General features: G+C 38.6%; 2 protein-coding genes across 3 annotated transcripts in view; both read right to left on the bottom strand.

The window, feature by feature from the left end:
* LOC146462051 (uncharacterized) overlaps positions 1-8,043 on the bottom strand; it is an 8,080-nt gene extending 37 nt beyond the window's left edge. Inside the window, exons 1-7 of the mRNA XM_085086143.1 lie at positions 7,916-8,043; positions 7,448-7,731; positions 6,084-6,333; positions 5,089-5,383; positions 2,644-2,753; positions 1,995-2,178; positions 1-314 (exon numbers count right to left, since the gene is read on the bottom strand). The exon at positions 1-314 is cut by the window's left edge and continues 37 nt beyond it. Of these exons, the coding sequence (XP_084942269.1) occupies positions 265-314; positions 1,995-2,178; positions 2,644-2,753; positions 5,089-5,383; positions 6,084-6,333; positions 7,448-7,731 (1,173 nt within the window). The 5' untranslated portion in view covers positions 7,916-8,043 and the 3' untranslated portion in view covers positions 1-264. The remainder of the gene's footprint in view (positions 315-1,994; positions 2,179-2,643; positions 2,754-5,088; positions 5,384-6,083; positions 6,334-7,447; positions 7,732-7,915) is intronic.
* LOC146462050 (MYCBP-associated protein-like) overlaps positions 1-16,195 on the bottom strand; it is an 89,241-nt gene that overhangs the window by 60,905 nt on the left and 12,141 nt on the right. The window contains exons 17-26 of one of the 2 annotated variants that reach the window (XM_085086115.1): positions 15,994-16,157; positions 15,302-15,334; positions 14,755-14,853; positions 14,324-14,445; positions 13,828-13,940; positions 13,289-13,386; positions 12,550-12,604; positions 12,324-12,388; positions 11,765-11,851; positions 10,920-11,108 (exon numbers count right to left, since the gene is read on the bottom strand). In XM_085086115.1, coding sequence (XP_084942241.1) covers positions 11,022-11,108; positions 11,765-11,851; positions 12,324-12,388; positions 12,550-12,604; positions 13,289-13,386; positions 13,828-13,940; positions 14,324-14,445; positions 14,755-14,853; positions 15,302-15,334; positions 15,994-16,157 — 923 coding nt within the window. In that variant the 3' untranslated portion in view covers positions 10,920-11,021. Of the gene's footprint in view, positions 1-10,919; positions 11,109-11,739; positions 11,852-12,323; positions 12,389-12,549; positions 12,605-13,288; positions 13,387-13,827; positions 13,941-14,323; positions 14,446-14,754; positions 14,854-15,301; positions 15,335-15,993; positions 16,158-16,195 lie in introns of those variants that run through there. The other variant, XM_085086116.1, reaches the window with a different exon arrangement.

Genomic DNA, 16,195 nt, shown 5'->3' with positions numbered 1-16,195 from the left:
TTCACGCCTGAAAAGCAAATTCGTTCAATTTTCGCCTCGTGTGAAGCTACGTGAAGGCAACCGATCCGAGCGAACTGGAGTCACTATACGTGCTTATTAAAAAAGTTTGAAAATTAATCGGGAAGTTTGCACCATAATTGTTTGTTTTGCACAAAAGCTAAAAAGAGGCTAGATAATCTAATTCGTTTAGGTAAACTACTTTCAATCAGTTTTACACAGTCGATTACTTTTCGTTCTTCAAGCCGGTAGAATCCTTGTCACTTTTTAATTCTTCAAAGTCTCCTCAAGTTCAGTCCACTGTTCAGAAGAGAAATCTGTTGAGTAAATCATCAACATACAGTCAACTCTCGCCTTGCGGACACCTCGCTATTACGGACATCCCATAATACGGACAGAAGTTAAATCCCCAGCAAAAATAATTTACAGACGTTTGACTGAAATCTATCCCCGCTATTACGGACTCTCGCTATTAAGGACACCAGTACTCGCGGTTTGCCAGCCCTTATACTACTGAGGTGTTAGTAACAAATCTATCTTCACAATTTTGATTACAAACTGCATTGTGGTCTATAGCTTATAATGGTGTAAGTTGTCTCTGAAGACCTTTGGAAGAAGAGCTTTGATGTTGGAATAAATATAATGGGTTATTTTGAGCGGGTAAATAGATAATGTTTAGTTAGTGCCACACGCATGCTCTACCACTGAACTATGGTAGACTGTTTGGAGCTAGACCATTAAACTACGTTCATGTGACAAACGTCCTGCATATTGCTAGGATTTGACTGTTGATGTATATGCGCAATGGAATAAATGTGATGGTATATTTTGACAACAACAACAACAACCTTTATTTTACTCAAGATTAATTAGAGTGTTTTAATTACATTCTTATATGGTAACTTTTTTTTTTGTTTGTTTTGAAAATTTTGAGGTAGATTGAGGATGGAGGCCAAGTTAACCATCCGATTTTCTAGTTGGCCTCCATATTGCGTAATGATGTCTAGAAATTAATAGCAGGTGAGGAACCAAAAATTAAAAAGATTCAGATTAAAAAGGACTAAGGGAATAAGAATAATATTGTTGTTACAAGTGTACGATGAAGGTCAGCTTAAAGTATTTTTAAAAATTGTTCGGACAAGTTACTCGTAAGCTTATCAGTGCAGAAGCTTCAAGTATAAAGGAACAGCATAACGCCGTGTAGTCACAATACGATTAATTTAGTTGTTGCTCCGCCAGTAGATAACGTTTAGTTTGTTTGGAATTGCATTTGAGTCTTTAAAGTGTTGAGTTGCATATCTTCTGTTATAACTATGTATACGACTTGCGTATTGGAATATGTCACAAAAAATATTGGGTAATAATCCTTTATGCCAGAGGTGGGTAAACTTTAGAGCATGAAGGCAATAAACGTTATGTACTGTAAGAATATCTAGCAAGTTTAACAGTGGGCGAGCACTCTTAACATCCTTGCCGTGAGTTGTAGCAAAGAAAATTAACCTAGCTACGTGATTTTGCATAATTTGAACTTTTTGTAAATGTGAGTTATAAGTGCTAACCCGTGCCAAAATTGCGTAAGATATGAAAGGGTCTATTAAATTAAAATAAATCTGTCTTAGTTGCTTAATGGAAAGATAATGTCGTAATTTTGAAATTAACCCGATATTCCTAGAAATTTTAGAACAGATGTACAAAATGTGATATTTCCATGAGATTGAGTCATCTATTATTATCCCAAGATATTTTATATGGTCCTGTCGATCTAGAGAATGGAAAGTACCGTCGTTTATTCGTATTTGAATATTTACTGGCATACTTTTTTTCCTTGCGGACTTAATGATCGTAAAATTAGTTTTTGAGCCTGCTAACATCCCCCCCCCCCCTATGCTGAAGTTTTGAACTGACCAGCATAATAATAATGATGATGATGATGATGATGATGATAATAAGAAGAAGAAGAATGAAACCAGAACGTGGATAATTCACGTCTTACTTACTATCAAGAACCTTAAAGGCAACAGCATATCCCTGAATCTGTTCTCTCTTTAGATTTGTTAGATCCAGTATCATTTGGTTTGCTTGAGCAGGAACATAGATGCTTCCCAGAAATTTGCAATCATCGCTGGTCAGTTTCTCATCAATTGCAAACTTCCGGTTGTCGCTCTTCAATGCTTGTTCAAACTGTGGAGAGACGGAAGTGTGGATAATTATTTACAGAAATGAATCCTAAACGCCGAATCTATCTAAAGCTAAACAATCAGATATTAATAAATATGACAGGAAAGGCCGCTACTGATTATCCCGGTCTGGGGGTAATCCCCCCCCTCCAACCTTACGACATAGCTCCGAGACTGTTAAAGCTATGACAGTGACGCTTGGAGGATAGATAGTACGTAGTCTGTCAAGGCCCCGCTAGTTTGCACAAAAGACTATAACGCTCAAAACGATTTGAAAAAGAGTTTTCGCGTGGGCCCGGAAACTCTTCGAGTGTTTTGAGAAACGACAGAAACGATTGCCAGGACGTGAGGGTTTAAGGCCAATACAACAATTAACCGTGCATGGTTGAAAATTTAGGGAAACAGCATGACTATCGTAGCAAGCCATCATGTCTTGGAAAGTTAACGCAGCCTTGTAAGTGTAACTTACCCAACCCAAATATTTCCCGACTCGAGTTTGCCGTTGCTCTCGGGTCCTCGCTGTCATCAAAAGATTTTCCTTTATCTTGTCCAGCTTCTCCAAATCCTCGTGAATTAAATCTAATTAAAATCGAAAGCCTATGTTACTATTCACATTAATTTATTTGGTTATTTACAGATTCGCCCAACACTTGGGCGGGTGCGAAAACAACAGGAGTCCCCTACTATTCTCGGTTTTCACTGTCACGCCATTAAAAAAAAAAAATCGAAACCATTCCACGAATGAAGTAAAAAAATTGACATGGTATAGAGGATAAATAAATAAGGCATCTGTCCAAGTGTCAGGTCTGTGCGGCATTCCGTACTCGAGTTATTTGACAAAATGTTCCACATAAATTTATAGAGCTTAGTATGGAGACGCCATGTTTGTGTCCCTCTGAGGGGCACAAACATGGCGGCCGGAAATAGGAAAAAACATCTGGAGTTCACTTTTACCAGAAAACAGGTTTGTTTGCACTTGTGAATTTTCGAATGTTTAGATTAATATTTCTCCTCAAACTTAAATTGTTTAGAATGCTGAAAATCACCCGAAGAGTCATTTTTAAGATACGGAAAAGCTCTGTCACGGCCGTCCTCCTGATGTCACGCACGATGGAAACTCGGAAATTGAAACTGTTCTATTTTCAAAAGGAAGCACGATATCGAGCTAAGAAATTGTGAACAGACATATTTTTAGGTGATCTTTCCTTGAATGAAGGTAAAAATTTTGTAGGCCTCCCAGTTTTGAATTCTAGAATTTGGTGACGTCACGTGAAAACCAAGAATAGGTTACACACCTGACGGACTCAACCCCTTGAACATTAAAAGTAAGGTACCATCCGTTATTTGCACCCCTTCAATATTATTCACACAACTAAACGTACAAAAAGGCGGAAAGAATAGACTTGAGAAATAAACAAATAATTGCATTCATCGAGGAAAGAACGCACTCCTAACACAGATTGGAGTCGAGATTGTATGGAACAACTAACGTTGATTGCTGTGAATGGATGTTGGGACGATTCTCGGCGCGCGCGTAAACTGAAAGCGCACAAGTTTTGAACGTTCAAGTATTTTCAGAAACAGTCAAATGTTATTTTTCTGTATCTTCCTTGTCTTAATGTATATTAAGAAGCTAGAATTATTTCTGTAGCAGCAATATTCACAGAGTTAGAAATTTTGTCTGTCAAATTACAACAGATAGTCCCTTTGAACTAAACTCCGACATCTGATCTTTAATTATGCTCGTAAGCGGTGCAATTACAAGAATTCCGGCAAAACCTTCAACTCCCTGTCTTCGGCCTATATCGACTGTGCCAGGAACGCGAATAACTGAAAAATTAAGGTTACGGTATACCTTCAGAGGTGTCTCGCATCCAAGCGATGTAACGCGTCCGGTTTAAACTGTAGATACCTAAACCCCTATATCAAATTAAAATTTATAGAGCTAGCTATCAAACTATACCAAGAATTTTGAAATAAGATGAATTGTCGAATTTTTCACGACTTCTAAATGCGAGCGTCTGAATCACCTTTTTTAAAGCTACAAGTCCGTCAAAGCGAATTCTGTTTTTCGCTAATTTAATTTCCTCCTCAGTTTCCGGACCCAAAGCGCTAAAAAAACGTGTCTCCGTTTTGCTATATTTAATTGCAGTGAAAAGTTACAGAATATTTTTGAAATAGGATTTAAAAAAAAGTGGAGTAATCGTACAAAAATCGCCCTCGGCGAAAAAATATTTCAAAAGAAAAAATTCGCTACTGTCCAAATTTGAAGGCAGACGAACAAATTCCTTTTGAGTTTTAGCTCTTTTAAGTGTCCCCTTTAGGTGAAAAAAATGGATTCGATTAAACAGGGCCAAAAATTTCGACAATTCAATTTATTTCAAAGTTCTTGGTATAGTTTAATAGTCCGCTCTATCAGCTTTAATTTGACATAGAAGTTTAGGTATCTATATTTTAAACTGGACGCGGTACATCGCTTGGACTCGAGACGCCTCTAAAGGTATACGGTAACCTTCACTGAAGTTTTTTTTCCAATTCCTGTCAGCAATGCAAATAGACCCTTCTCCAAAATGGTGGCCAAAAATTCAAATAAGTTAAAATTAAAAACGTATACCAGCACTAGAAAGGGCACTTTTACTCTAATAACCCTGCAAAGTTTCAGCATATCAGGTGTAATATCAACTGTCTGAAAATGAACGTTGAAAAATGAAAAATTTACAGACATTTGTACTTTCACCCTCGCGTGTCTCCCTCCCTCGCGCTCCACGCTATTTTTTTCGCGCCCTCTATATTTTTAACGCGCCTGCCACGCAGGCTAAGCACCGTCCTCCCTTCGTGACGGGAAGGAAAAATATATAAAAAAGGTACCATGTTGCAGTCTAGTTATAATTGTTTCAGAATCTTTCGCTCTAACCTGGGAAATCAGTTTCGTCTGTATCCAGGCCGATCAAAACCTGTGGATCATCGTTTGTTCTGCGCATATCACCTCCACCTCTGGCAGTTTTGCCTACAAACTCCCCTTTCTTAATTTCCAGTCGGTTGTTCTCTTTATTGTAGTTGACATGACAGCACTTAAAGAGAATTGGACCCCATTCATCCCTGATCGACACCCCAGGAGGAACAGTCGTTTCATCGTAACGAATTTCAAATCTTGGTTTCATGAACTTGACAAACGGTCTTGACAGGTCTGCACGTGCCTCTAATGCCTTCTGCAGATCAAGAAAATTATCTTTTGTAATCTTTCACTTTGGGGGAGGGGTTAAGTGTGTAGGGGGAAGTTGTGATCCTACTTACAGTATTGTTAGTCGTCAATTATATATACTTTATTATCGGTCATAGTAAAGGTCTGTCTGTTGATCCTAGAGAACGCATTTATAATTCGTCTCAGACGCTGATGGTCCGTCTCTTGGTCAGATAAACAAGGAATAAATAAATAAATAAATAAATAAATTTCAAATTGTAACGTTTTGGTTTATGAATTAGTTGGAGTCTAGTATTTTATCTGCTCTTTGAACAACTGGGGCCAGGTTTGTGAACAGAAGCTTCTAAAATATGTACAATCAAAAGACCCGTGAGATGACGTTCCTCTTAGCATATTTGGGACATGCTACTCAGTTCACCCACAGTGAACCAGTGTTGTGTCTTTTCTCTTCGTTTTCTAAACACCGCAGTTTCTTAAGAGACTAACCCCCCTTTTAAATTTGTTTATAATTATGCATGGGTGAAACTACTTCACTTTGGATTTAATGTGACTTTATTAGAGAGAAATCAAACTTTTATTTCTAGTCGAAATGCATGTTTTCTATAGCCCATGCCCAAACAACAAAACCTATGCCCGCAAAAAACATAACCTCGGTTAGGCCAGAACCTACAACGAAAAACATTGGCTTGCTTATATAAAGTAAATACCTTGCGCTCCCTTTCATCTTGTACCTCTAACTTCTCGCTGTAAATCACCGAATAAATCAGAAGAAGTTCTTCATCTTCAAAACAGCTCATCTTGTTAGAGGCCAGGACTATGTTGGACAATATGTCGCGGAGATCTGGGTCTGTAATAAATACCTGGCTTAGTTTACCGAGTACCAGGTCTCCCATTTCGTCTTCCTGCTCCATCGATGCCCCTCCCATTTCACCGATATCCACATTCAATTGCTTAAGGCTGCGTCAAAGAAAATAATTAGGGACTTGTAGACATCAAAATAAATGTTAGTCAAAGTTCAATCTCGTACCTAGAGTCCTCAGGCTCTTTGGCCAGCGGTTGGTCGCCAGGAGAGACTTTTTGATTGGCTGCCTCGTAACGCCCTGCATTTTGTTTTACCGCAGAAATCCTGCGGTAAGTCTCTCCTGGCGACCAACCGCTGGCCAAAGAGCCCGAGGATGCTGGGTACGAGATTGGTCAAAGTTTGGACGATGTCCGGTGTAAGAACCTGTAATACTTTCCCTTTGTTTTCGATCTTTTGTTGTCTTATACACTATTGTTCTACTGGCCGTTAACACCTTCTGTTTTTCTTCGTTTTTTCCCACTTATTGTGTTCAAAGTTGTTGAGCTCAAAGTTTTACACGCTTTGTTTTCGTTGCAAAATTTTCAATTTGCAGCCAAAATACAACGGCGTCTTTTGCTCGGGAACATCTTTGCCACATTGCTAATACTACGTAATTTGTGGTCGGTATATTGCCTCGAGGTATGAGGAAAACAAACACAGTGCCGATATAGAACAATATTATTTGTTTTTTCGTGTTATGTGGATAAAACGTTTTTCTCTTTAAAAACTCCGCCTTCTACGACAATATGAAAATTTCTTTATGTATTTTCCTACCCCTGCTACCGACCTTTCTATCAATAGAAACTTTATGCTTAAAGAATAGAATAGAGAAGAATCAATACAGAGATTTAGAATTGCGTCTACGGCAAACGGAAACCTGTAGAAATAACCACGTGACCATGTTTACCTTATTTTCGCCACTCGCTGTTTTCAGTTTCTCAGTAAAATTAAATAGTTTCGCGCTAGCATCAAAGTTCGGAATTATTTTGCACTGTCTACAGTTCAGCAAAATTTTTTAAAATTAATTAGAATTTAGCAGCTATTTACTCTCTCATCGCCGTAGAGCCGGAAAGTGGGTTATTTTTAATGTGATGGGTGCTCGGAAGAATCCGACAGGTGCTCGTTTCCCGTCAGAGACTCCGATTTTTTCTTAGCTCTGTGTTCGCGACGAGTTCAATCAAGTCTATCAAATTTTATCACTAAATTGAATTGATTACATACAAGCCCTACCTCTTTGCCGGTGTATTTTTTTCTTTTATTAATACCTCCTCTTGAATTAACTTTGATTTGAGGTCGTCAACATAAGTATCTCTGCAGTCGCTTACAATGTATTTTTCCAACAGGTCAAGGGTTGTAATTTCATGTTTCGCAAAGGGACGTTTCCAAATTGAGCGAGATCGTTTGATAACCAGAGCCAAAGGTTTTGTTATCGTCGTTTCACCGTGCAAGACCGGTAAGTACTTGTCATCGCCGAAATTTTCCCTGGCAAACTTGCGAAGCAGGACTCCAAACATCTGAAAAGAGATCGCGAAGAGAAATATATGGCTTATGAAATAAAGGTTTCAGACCATCATTAACCACAAAACGAGTCGACAGATCACATAAGGGAATTTAAAAGACTCTATAGACAAACTGAGCTCTAAAATATGAAGTGGATAGGTCTCAAAGATACGAGATCGGAAGCCTTGATGTACCAACCTTACTGAATTAATTTCAGTCTTCAGCCAACCAACTTACTTGCGTTAGATTGCAATTGTATTTAAGATAAAAAGACAGGAACTTATCAATAAATAGAACGGTGACCACTCTGATGCGGGCCTGAAATATTCTTTGACCGTCGAAAACTGAAAATTTTCTATATCACGCGGTGACATATGTTCGGATTCAAGGGTATACTCAGGGGGGATCCAGAAAATCCAGAAAGAGGGGCCGAAGAAATTGTTGCGAGTGCGCAAGAGCCCCCCTCCGCCTCTACCGCAATGAAAAATTTACTTTCGTGGAAACTGCTTTACAGCAATTCTAGGAGGATTTATGACCAAAAGTTAAGGCTTTAGAAGACAGACTTTAAGAGGATTTTTTAAAACGACTGATTGCGTAATACCATTCGAAAGACTTTTACAAAAACTTTTTAAACATGCAAGAAAAAAAAAAGGGGACGGGGAGGGGGGAGGCGGTCTCCTTGTTCCCCTTAAATTCGCCCCTGATACTGATCCAACAAATATTTTTTCTTGCTTACTATTTGGGTGCCAAATAAAAGCTATTAATAGTTAATAAAATGAAAGAAAACATGCTGAGACCCACCATACACGAAAGCTTCCTTTTCTGCATGTAACGGGACGTATCAGTAAGTTCTCGAAATCAAACAAAATAAAATGTAAAATTTAGTTCACTGATATTAATATAATAATATTAGTTCACTGAAGAAATTTTTCCGGGGATTTGTTTTCGAGGAGCTCATTTTTCGGCGGAAATTCAGTTGGGTTTCAAAATGTGTTTGGCTTTCCAATAAAAGGAAGTGAAATAGTAAACTAACATCCAAAACAGCCTCTTTGTTAGGTTTGGAAGGTGTTTTATTCGGGATCAGTGACATGTCCAGTTTATTTGCCGGGTCAGTCATGATTAAGGGGACTCTGTAGCTTAATTACCAGTAGTGCCTTGGGGTGGGGAGGAAGGGGGGAGTTAACTGAACAAAGTTTTATACGGTGAGGCTCCCCCCGAGGTCCAAACCCCTACATTTTTATATTATTTTTTGACAGAAAAGGTATCCGTCTCATAACCTAGTTTAATGATACCCCTTTCATATACCAACAGTAAAAATAATGCATCTCTTGCATCATAATGCAAAATTATGATCAGATTTTTGTTTTGAAATATTATTTCTGACGAGTCAGTATTATTTTTAAATGTTTTTGATCATTCGAAACCGACATGGTTTTTGTTTCCATATTTCCGCTGACATTTCTTATTGCGCAATAGGAGTGTAGTTCATCATATTTATCGTGATGTGTACCAAAATCAATATTCCTCCTCCCTTCCTCTCTACTTCCCTTGTACTGTGTTTTTTACAAAACGTTTATTGATAAAGAAATTCCACGCCTGGCGCAGGGGCGCCCAACTGTTCGTTTCGGTGTATATATTTTCGGATGGCCCATTTATGGCCTTAGAAACTTGGATTAAATTGTGCAGTAAAACAAGAGTTTTATTTTCCTTGGCGAAACATCACCTCAGACTTTCTTAACACTGAATAGCTAATTTCTTGTCTTGTTTTCGGAGGGGTAAATATGTCGTTAGCCCTTTAAGCGCTTACAGTGATCAGCATCAAATTTCTCCTCGTAATATCAACGCTTATTCAACCCACGAGGTCATGACAATTAAGGATACGATCACCTAAGGTGAATTTTCTTGATATTTTAATAACTTCTCCCAATTACTCTTATAAGAAAGGTAGGGAAAAAGATAGGAGAATTTGTTCTTTGATATTACGTGCGAAATAAAGCCGGCTGTATTTTTGCCAACAGCAGCTCGGAATTTAGGAATAAGATTGGATTTCCCTTCCATAACATTTTCTACATCTTTAATTAATATATTCAGCTAAAGAAACCGAGCAGATCAACTGTGTTAGCTGCATACACAAATAATCCGAAAGGCTAGCTATAGCGAACCCTGTTTTTCATTTGTGTCTTCCAGATATCTTAATTTAACACGGGAGAATTGAGTGAGATGACATATTCCTATTGAACCGAAAAGTGGGGGTTTCCCTACGTGTTTTAATATATCGCGCCTGTTGGTTAGAGCGGTTTTCAATTGAGTGCCGAAAGTAATTCGTGTTTGGTTTGGTTTTGCATCACTACGTTCTGTGCTTGGTTAACAAAACTCGCGCCACTTTCTCGACCAATGGGAATCCAAACCAAAACCAATCGTGTTTTGGCAGCACGCGTTTTCCCGCGCTTGGCGCCGGTTACATGTATTTGCTTCGAATTCTGATTGGCTCGTTGTGTTATTTACATATATTGCAATTGGAACAGAGTAATTACTTTGGTTTTGGTTTTACGACACTCAATTGGAAACCGCTCTAATGATCATTTAAACGATGAGGGAATCCGAAACCAAAGGGAAATCCCCAAGTGAACCTCGCACATTGAACGAATGAACAAATGTTCAGTTTTATCAACTGAGTTGATAAGGTAATCTGGCCCCCGTGAAAATAGAGTAAAGTGATGACGTGCCGAGCGTTAGCCCTTCGTCAGAGCGAATCAAGGAATTGTGGGTTGTATGTGGTTTATATAATGAGCAGAGGGAACGGTCTTTCTCTGTCACTTTTCCCACCGCTCTCTGCGCACAACCAGTCATTTACAGATAACAAGCGATCATCGAAGAAATAAACAACTCAAAACAAATTGTTTGTTTACAAAAATAAAGAAAGAAAGAGAGAAAGAAAGAAAGAAAGAAAGAAAGAAAGTAGGAAAGAAAGAAAGAAAGAAAGAAAGAAAGAAAGAAAGAAAGAAAGAAAGAAAGAAAGAAAGAAAGAAAGAAAGAAAGAAAGAAAGAAAGAAAGAAAGAAAGAAAGAAAGAAAGAAAGAAAGAAAGAAAGAAAGAAAGAAAGAAAGAGAACAATTAACAAAAATTAAACGATTACGCCAAAGTTAACGTACTCCACAAACAAGACAAACAGTCGCAACACCAATGAAAAGGGAACGCAAAATTCGTTAATGCACTTTATTACGTAACAATGCCAGGGCTTCCTTGGTGTATAAATGTCACATCATGAGGTGAAAATGCTTCTGGAAGCTACAACACACACGCTTTATTGCGATGACTTTAGTTCCGCATTTCTGATGTCGTCAAAAACCAAATCCATTCTGTCAAAAGTATCCACCACAAGCGCGTAAACCTAAACAAACACAAAAACGAAGTCATTATTTTAAAGCGTTCCTCGTATTTCTGCTGTGTCGAAATTAACTCATCAGTTTAAATTCGGCAGACTTCCGGTCAGTTAATCTAATGTTTGTTTTAGCAACAGAATTGATAACTTAAGGTAAATTGGCCACCGTAGAAAGATTCGAGCGTTGAAGAAGGAAGGGATAACGATCGAAACGTCAGCACTCGAATCCTTTTACCGTGGCCAATTTACCTTTAGTTATCAACTCTGCTAATAAACCAAACATTCGTTTCTACTTCCCACCGACGCAGCACCACAGTTTCTTTAGAAACTAACCCCCTTATCCAGTTTAATCTGCTACATTAATGAAGCCACTTCATTAACACAACAGAAAATCGATGCTTCAATCGTACCCTATTTATGTCGAACGTGTGATTCGATCTTTCGAACGCGCAACACAACTTCCTATTTCAGCACTGAATGCACGGTATGTCACTGAAAGCGTAGGTTTGACGCACGCATGCTCAAAAAGGTTCTAGATTTCATCTTGAATTAACATTTGTGACTAATCTGACTTGGTCCGACCTGGTAATAATCTGATAACCCCGCCTTTGATGGGATTATTGGTACCAAAATATTGAACATTGTAACCATATAAAAGTTCTCACCTGTGTATAAAGCTTCTCTCGATACTTTGCTTCTAACACGGGGTCCGCGGCGTTGTCGACTGTTAAGCCATCCACACTGGCTGGCGTCTGAAAATGGATTCAAATAAAAAGTGAAATGAGAGTGAGCCCTCATGTAATCACACGTCTTCACTATCTGAAAGCTTGAAATTGGCTAAACAAACTTTCGAGGTGACTTCGCGTAAGGTGAACTTTTGTACGCATATAATTGTCAAACAGGAAAGAGTTTAGTTTAGGTAAATGTTTAAATGCAAACAGAACGATCTTAACCGTGGTTAAGGACGGTCCCCTCCCCCTCCCCCCCATTAAAAATACAAACAAACAAAAAGACAAAACCCTGAAACAAAACAAAAAATTCAACAACAACCAAACAAACAAAATCCAAAAAAATTATAAATAAAAAAGTAGCAAAACAAAACAAAAACTTAACTCGAACGCAAAAGTTCCCAAAGTTCCGTTAGTGCGGTAATACCAATATACCATTAAATGACTGTAGTAAAAACATGCTATTTATGTTTGCGCATGTCGAAGATGACCTTACCCCAGTCCTTTCTACTGCCGTTTCACTGAGAGCCGATTTGGACTGCGACGAAGGAGTACTGGTACCTAGAAAGGTGAATTGACTTGCTGGTGAGATCTTTCTTTCAAAACTCCAAAACAGGTTTATGGTGCACTGAGGATATTAACTGTTTGAAACTTTCCAGAGTAGAAGAAACGGTAAAAAAGGAGTGGATAGATAACAAGCGCTAATCTGAAGAATGACTCACCTCTTCCTGATTTCTTCGCTGATAACTTGGAGCGTTGGGTGGAAGTGGGTCGATCCTAATAAACCAACAACACAAGATATCGATTGTAAGCTTGAAACATAGACCTCATTCCAAAATGGCTACCATTTTAATATTCTTTTGTTGGTATTCAAATTAGCCCTTCTTACCTCGTTCTTAAGCTCAAAAATAAAATAAAATAAAATAAAATAAAATAAAATAAAATAAAATAAAAAAGACTATTTTACCTTGAATGAGGCAAGAAGGGCTAATCTGAATGCAAACAAAAGAATATTAAAATCGAAGACATTTTGGAATGAGGTTTATATGTAAGTAAGGAATACAGCAGTTGAGAGAAGGAAAGAAAGAACAAAAAATGGATGTAACAAAACGATGTGAAGATTTAGCCAAAATAAATGTCCGGTTCGTTTAATTGGCGCCCTTCTTGAATAAGCGTTCCCCTTTTGGCCCAAGTTTTAGCAAAGCGCCCGGGCGCTTATTCGAGGAAATACGGATTATAAAAACGTTAATTTACTAATTAGGGAATAAGAAGCACAAATAGAGATTACCTGTCGCTGATTGGGGAAAGTGCCGGCGACAAAAATTACACAAGAATGGCAAGTGTAAAGCGGCGATTGGTTAGTCTAGGGAGCAATATTGGACTCGACAGAGCCGCGGCTATTAGGTGAAAAGAAACACCGTGAGACGTTTTGTATTACACTAGAGCAGAAGATGTCCTCACCGTTTCTGATATTCTTTGTGTCTTCTTGTCTTTCTTGTCTCCTTTCCTGGTGTCTGCTTTCGTTTCAGAAGTGGTTCCTTTGCGCAGTCTCTGTACAACTGACAAAAATGAAAAGCAGGACAAACATCCTTTTCTCTTTTTTTTGGCACTGAAAGCACTTTTCGTTTCTTGGCCGCACGGAGGTTGGAACAATTTTTTTTTGTTTTTTTTTTCCGGATGTTTGAAAAAACGTTTTTACATGTAAAAATCCTCAGAAACGTTAGCTACACAAGCTTTTGCACGGCACCAGTTTTAAGGACGATTTTTAACGCAACAATGCTGCGTGATAAATCTTTACCGTGTAACATATGCGGACGATTTACAACGCGGTAAACATTTTGTTGTGGTAACGTGTTGAAAGTTTATGAAAAACGCTGCAATAAACCGCTTTCAGTACATTACAACACAATGCGATACTTAGAAGGGATCTTCCATGAGTCGTAGACCACAGCCGTACCAACACGGTGTTATACATTGCACAGTCACACCAACAAAATTACCTTCATCTTGTGATGTATCTTCGACAAGTTCTCGCTCAGGAAGACCATGTATAGCTCTTATCATGTTTGCCTGACCCACGATACTGTCCACCATCTCACAAAGCAGTTGATACCTAAAATACAAACATGACATCACTCAATCTTGTCCTGTGTGGCCGGAACCGGACACCGCAAGTAACAAGAGGCATTGCTCCGTCCCCCTCCCCGCTTAGATGTAGTATTAGAACAGTCAACGGAGGCTTGCAACGACGGCAATCATTTAGTGTCCGAAATAAAAGATAGTCCGAAATGGCCGAAGTTATTTTCAACCTAGTTTCAGGGCCTCTCCTCCAGGGAACGGAAAGAGGAGAGACCCTGGGAACGAGGTTGGGTTATTTTCAGCAAATATTCTTACCCACTTTCCATTTGCTCCCAGTTCTTTCACAATAGCTCTTACCACTAAACCGCCGTAATCCCACAATGTTGCGTATGCACCCTGTTACATTAGAGGACTCACCCTGCAGCATACATGGCGTGTTTTACAGGTGTCATAGGCGGGAATGACAGGGTTGATATACAACTGTTTAGTGTCTGAAGCAGGCTGTCACGCTGATCACCATCCTCAACTGACATTATTTTCTACAGAAGATAAATAAATGAGAATTAGCCGCAGCGAATGACTGGGGGTATAAGTCATACCCCAGTCAAAATACAAACGTCTGTAAATGTTTCATTTTTCAACTTACATTTTCTCAGCTGATATTACACCTGATATGCTGAAACTTTGCAGGGTTACTAAAGTAAAAGTGCTCTTTTTCTAGTGCTGGTATACGTTTTTAATTTTAAATTATTTGGATTTTCGGCCGCCATTTTGGAGAAGGGTCTATTGTAGATCACACGTGGTGTTATTTATGATTGGTTAACCTGTGGAGTGAAATACTGAGTTACCTGTTGAAGGGAATGTACTGACAAGTCCCAATCTTCCTCCTCTTCAAGTTGTGCGTAAATCTGCTTCAACTCCTGAACAACCTCATCTTGGAAATACATCTTTTAAAACAAAACGACAACACTTCTTATTTACATATTTCAAAAGACATCGGGGATCTCTATTAGTTATTGAAAAGGAAACGCAACGTTACTATTTTTCGACACTACCAATTTGTTCTTTTTTTTTTTTTCTGAATAATAGGAGACATTGTGGCGAAAAAGTAATGCACATGTAACTATTTCTTCCAGTTTTTAACGATTCCTCCCACTTCATCAACTCATGCATGCTAATTTCTAACATTATAAAAATTTGCTATTTTTAAAATGTAAGTTGTTACTAGAAATATTGATCTTAAGGTAGTTTATTACGACAACACTGCAAAGCCAATTATGCGTGATATTTACAATGAAAGTACTGTGTGGCTGACATTGAAAGACCTGTTCACATTTATTTCATCACACCAAGGAATCAACGTTTGCATATGGATACTAGAATGTAAATTCTCACCCCTTCGTTAGCTCTTCCAAAGATCTCCTCCTCCTGTATTACGACAAATATAAATATAAAATAGTAGAATTTAAAACGCAAACTGACCACTCTAGTAATAAAGGGGCGTCGCCATTGAAACCCGTTATCTTGTTTGATCTTGGAGACGTCTGCTTACAAAAAAAAAATTCGACTGTATTGTGTTAAAAAGATATATATAACGCTAGTTTTTAGGTGAATGCTTTGTGGTTTGAAGAATTGTTCACTAAATGTTTACATGCCATAATGCAACAACGACAACTATCAATAGGCCATTTCCGAGTTGATTTGCACCTCATTACGAAAGCGAGGTTAACTGCAAGCTTTTCATGTGAAAGTTAGTTTTGTTTGCATATGCATGAAAACTAATTTTCGCCAAAAATGCACATAGCCTCGCTTTCATAATGAGGTTCAAAGCAACGCGGAAATGGCCTATTGCAAACCTACAGGTATGTTGTAGCGAGGTCGAGGTGGGTGGAAGGTAAAAATACAAACGAAGGATTAAATGCAAATCCAAGGGAAGGTTTTTAGCATTCTCCCTCTCTTGTCCCTGGGAAGCTGAGGAGCCTGTAACAGCTTCAGACTTCACGTGCAATACACCACCCACTTCAAGTGCTCACAGCAGAAATCCCCCAACCACCCCTCCCTCATTTATTATCACTAACACCACTCACCGTGATGTAGGCATCCACTGGGGACCGAGGCCTTTCAGGGGTACGGACTCCGTCAAGAATCTCGTTCAGAATTCTCTCTGCTGTTTCTACTGCCTCGCGGTGAGCCAGTTCCTGTTCAATCTGCTGCCGAGCTTCCTTGTAAATGTCATCTTCTACCGCTACACCTAAACAAGGTAGTTTATAACTGTTCTAAGAGTAGTTT

The sequence above is a fragment of the Pavona decussata genome, unplaced genomic scaffold (genome assembly GCF_977016875.1).
Source record: "Pavona decussata unplaced genomic scaffold, jaPavDecu1.1 SCAFFOLD_192, whole genome shotgun sequence".
In the NCBI taxonomy this organism is placed as follows: domain Eukaryota; kingdom Metazoa; phylum Cnidaria; class Anthozoa; order Scleractinia; family Agariciidae; genus Pavona; species Pavona decussata.
Note: the sequence above shows the minus strand (reverse complement) of the source record. Positions and strands in the feature narration are given on the sequence as shown.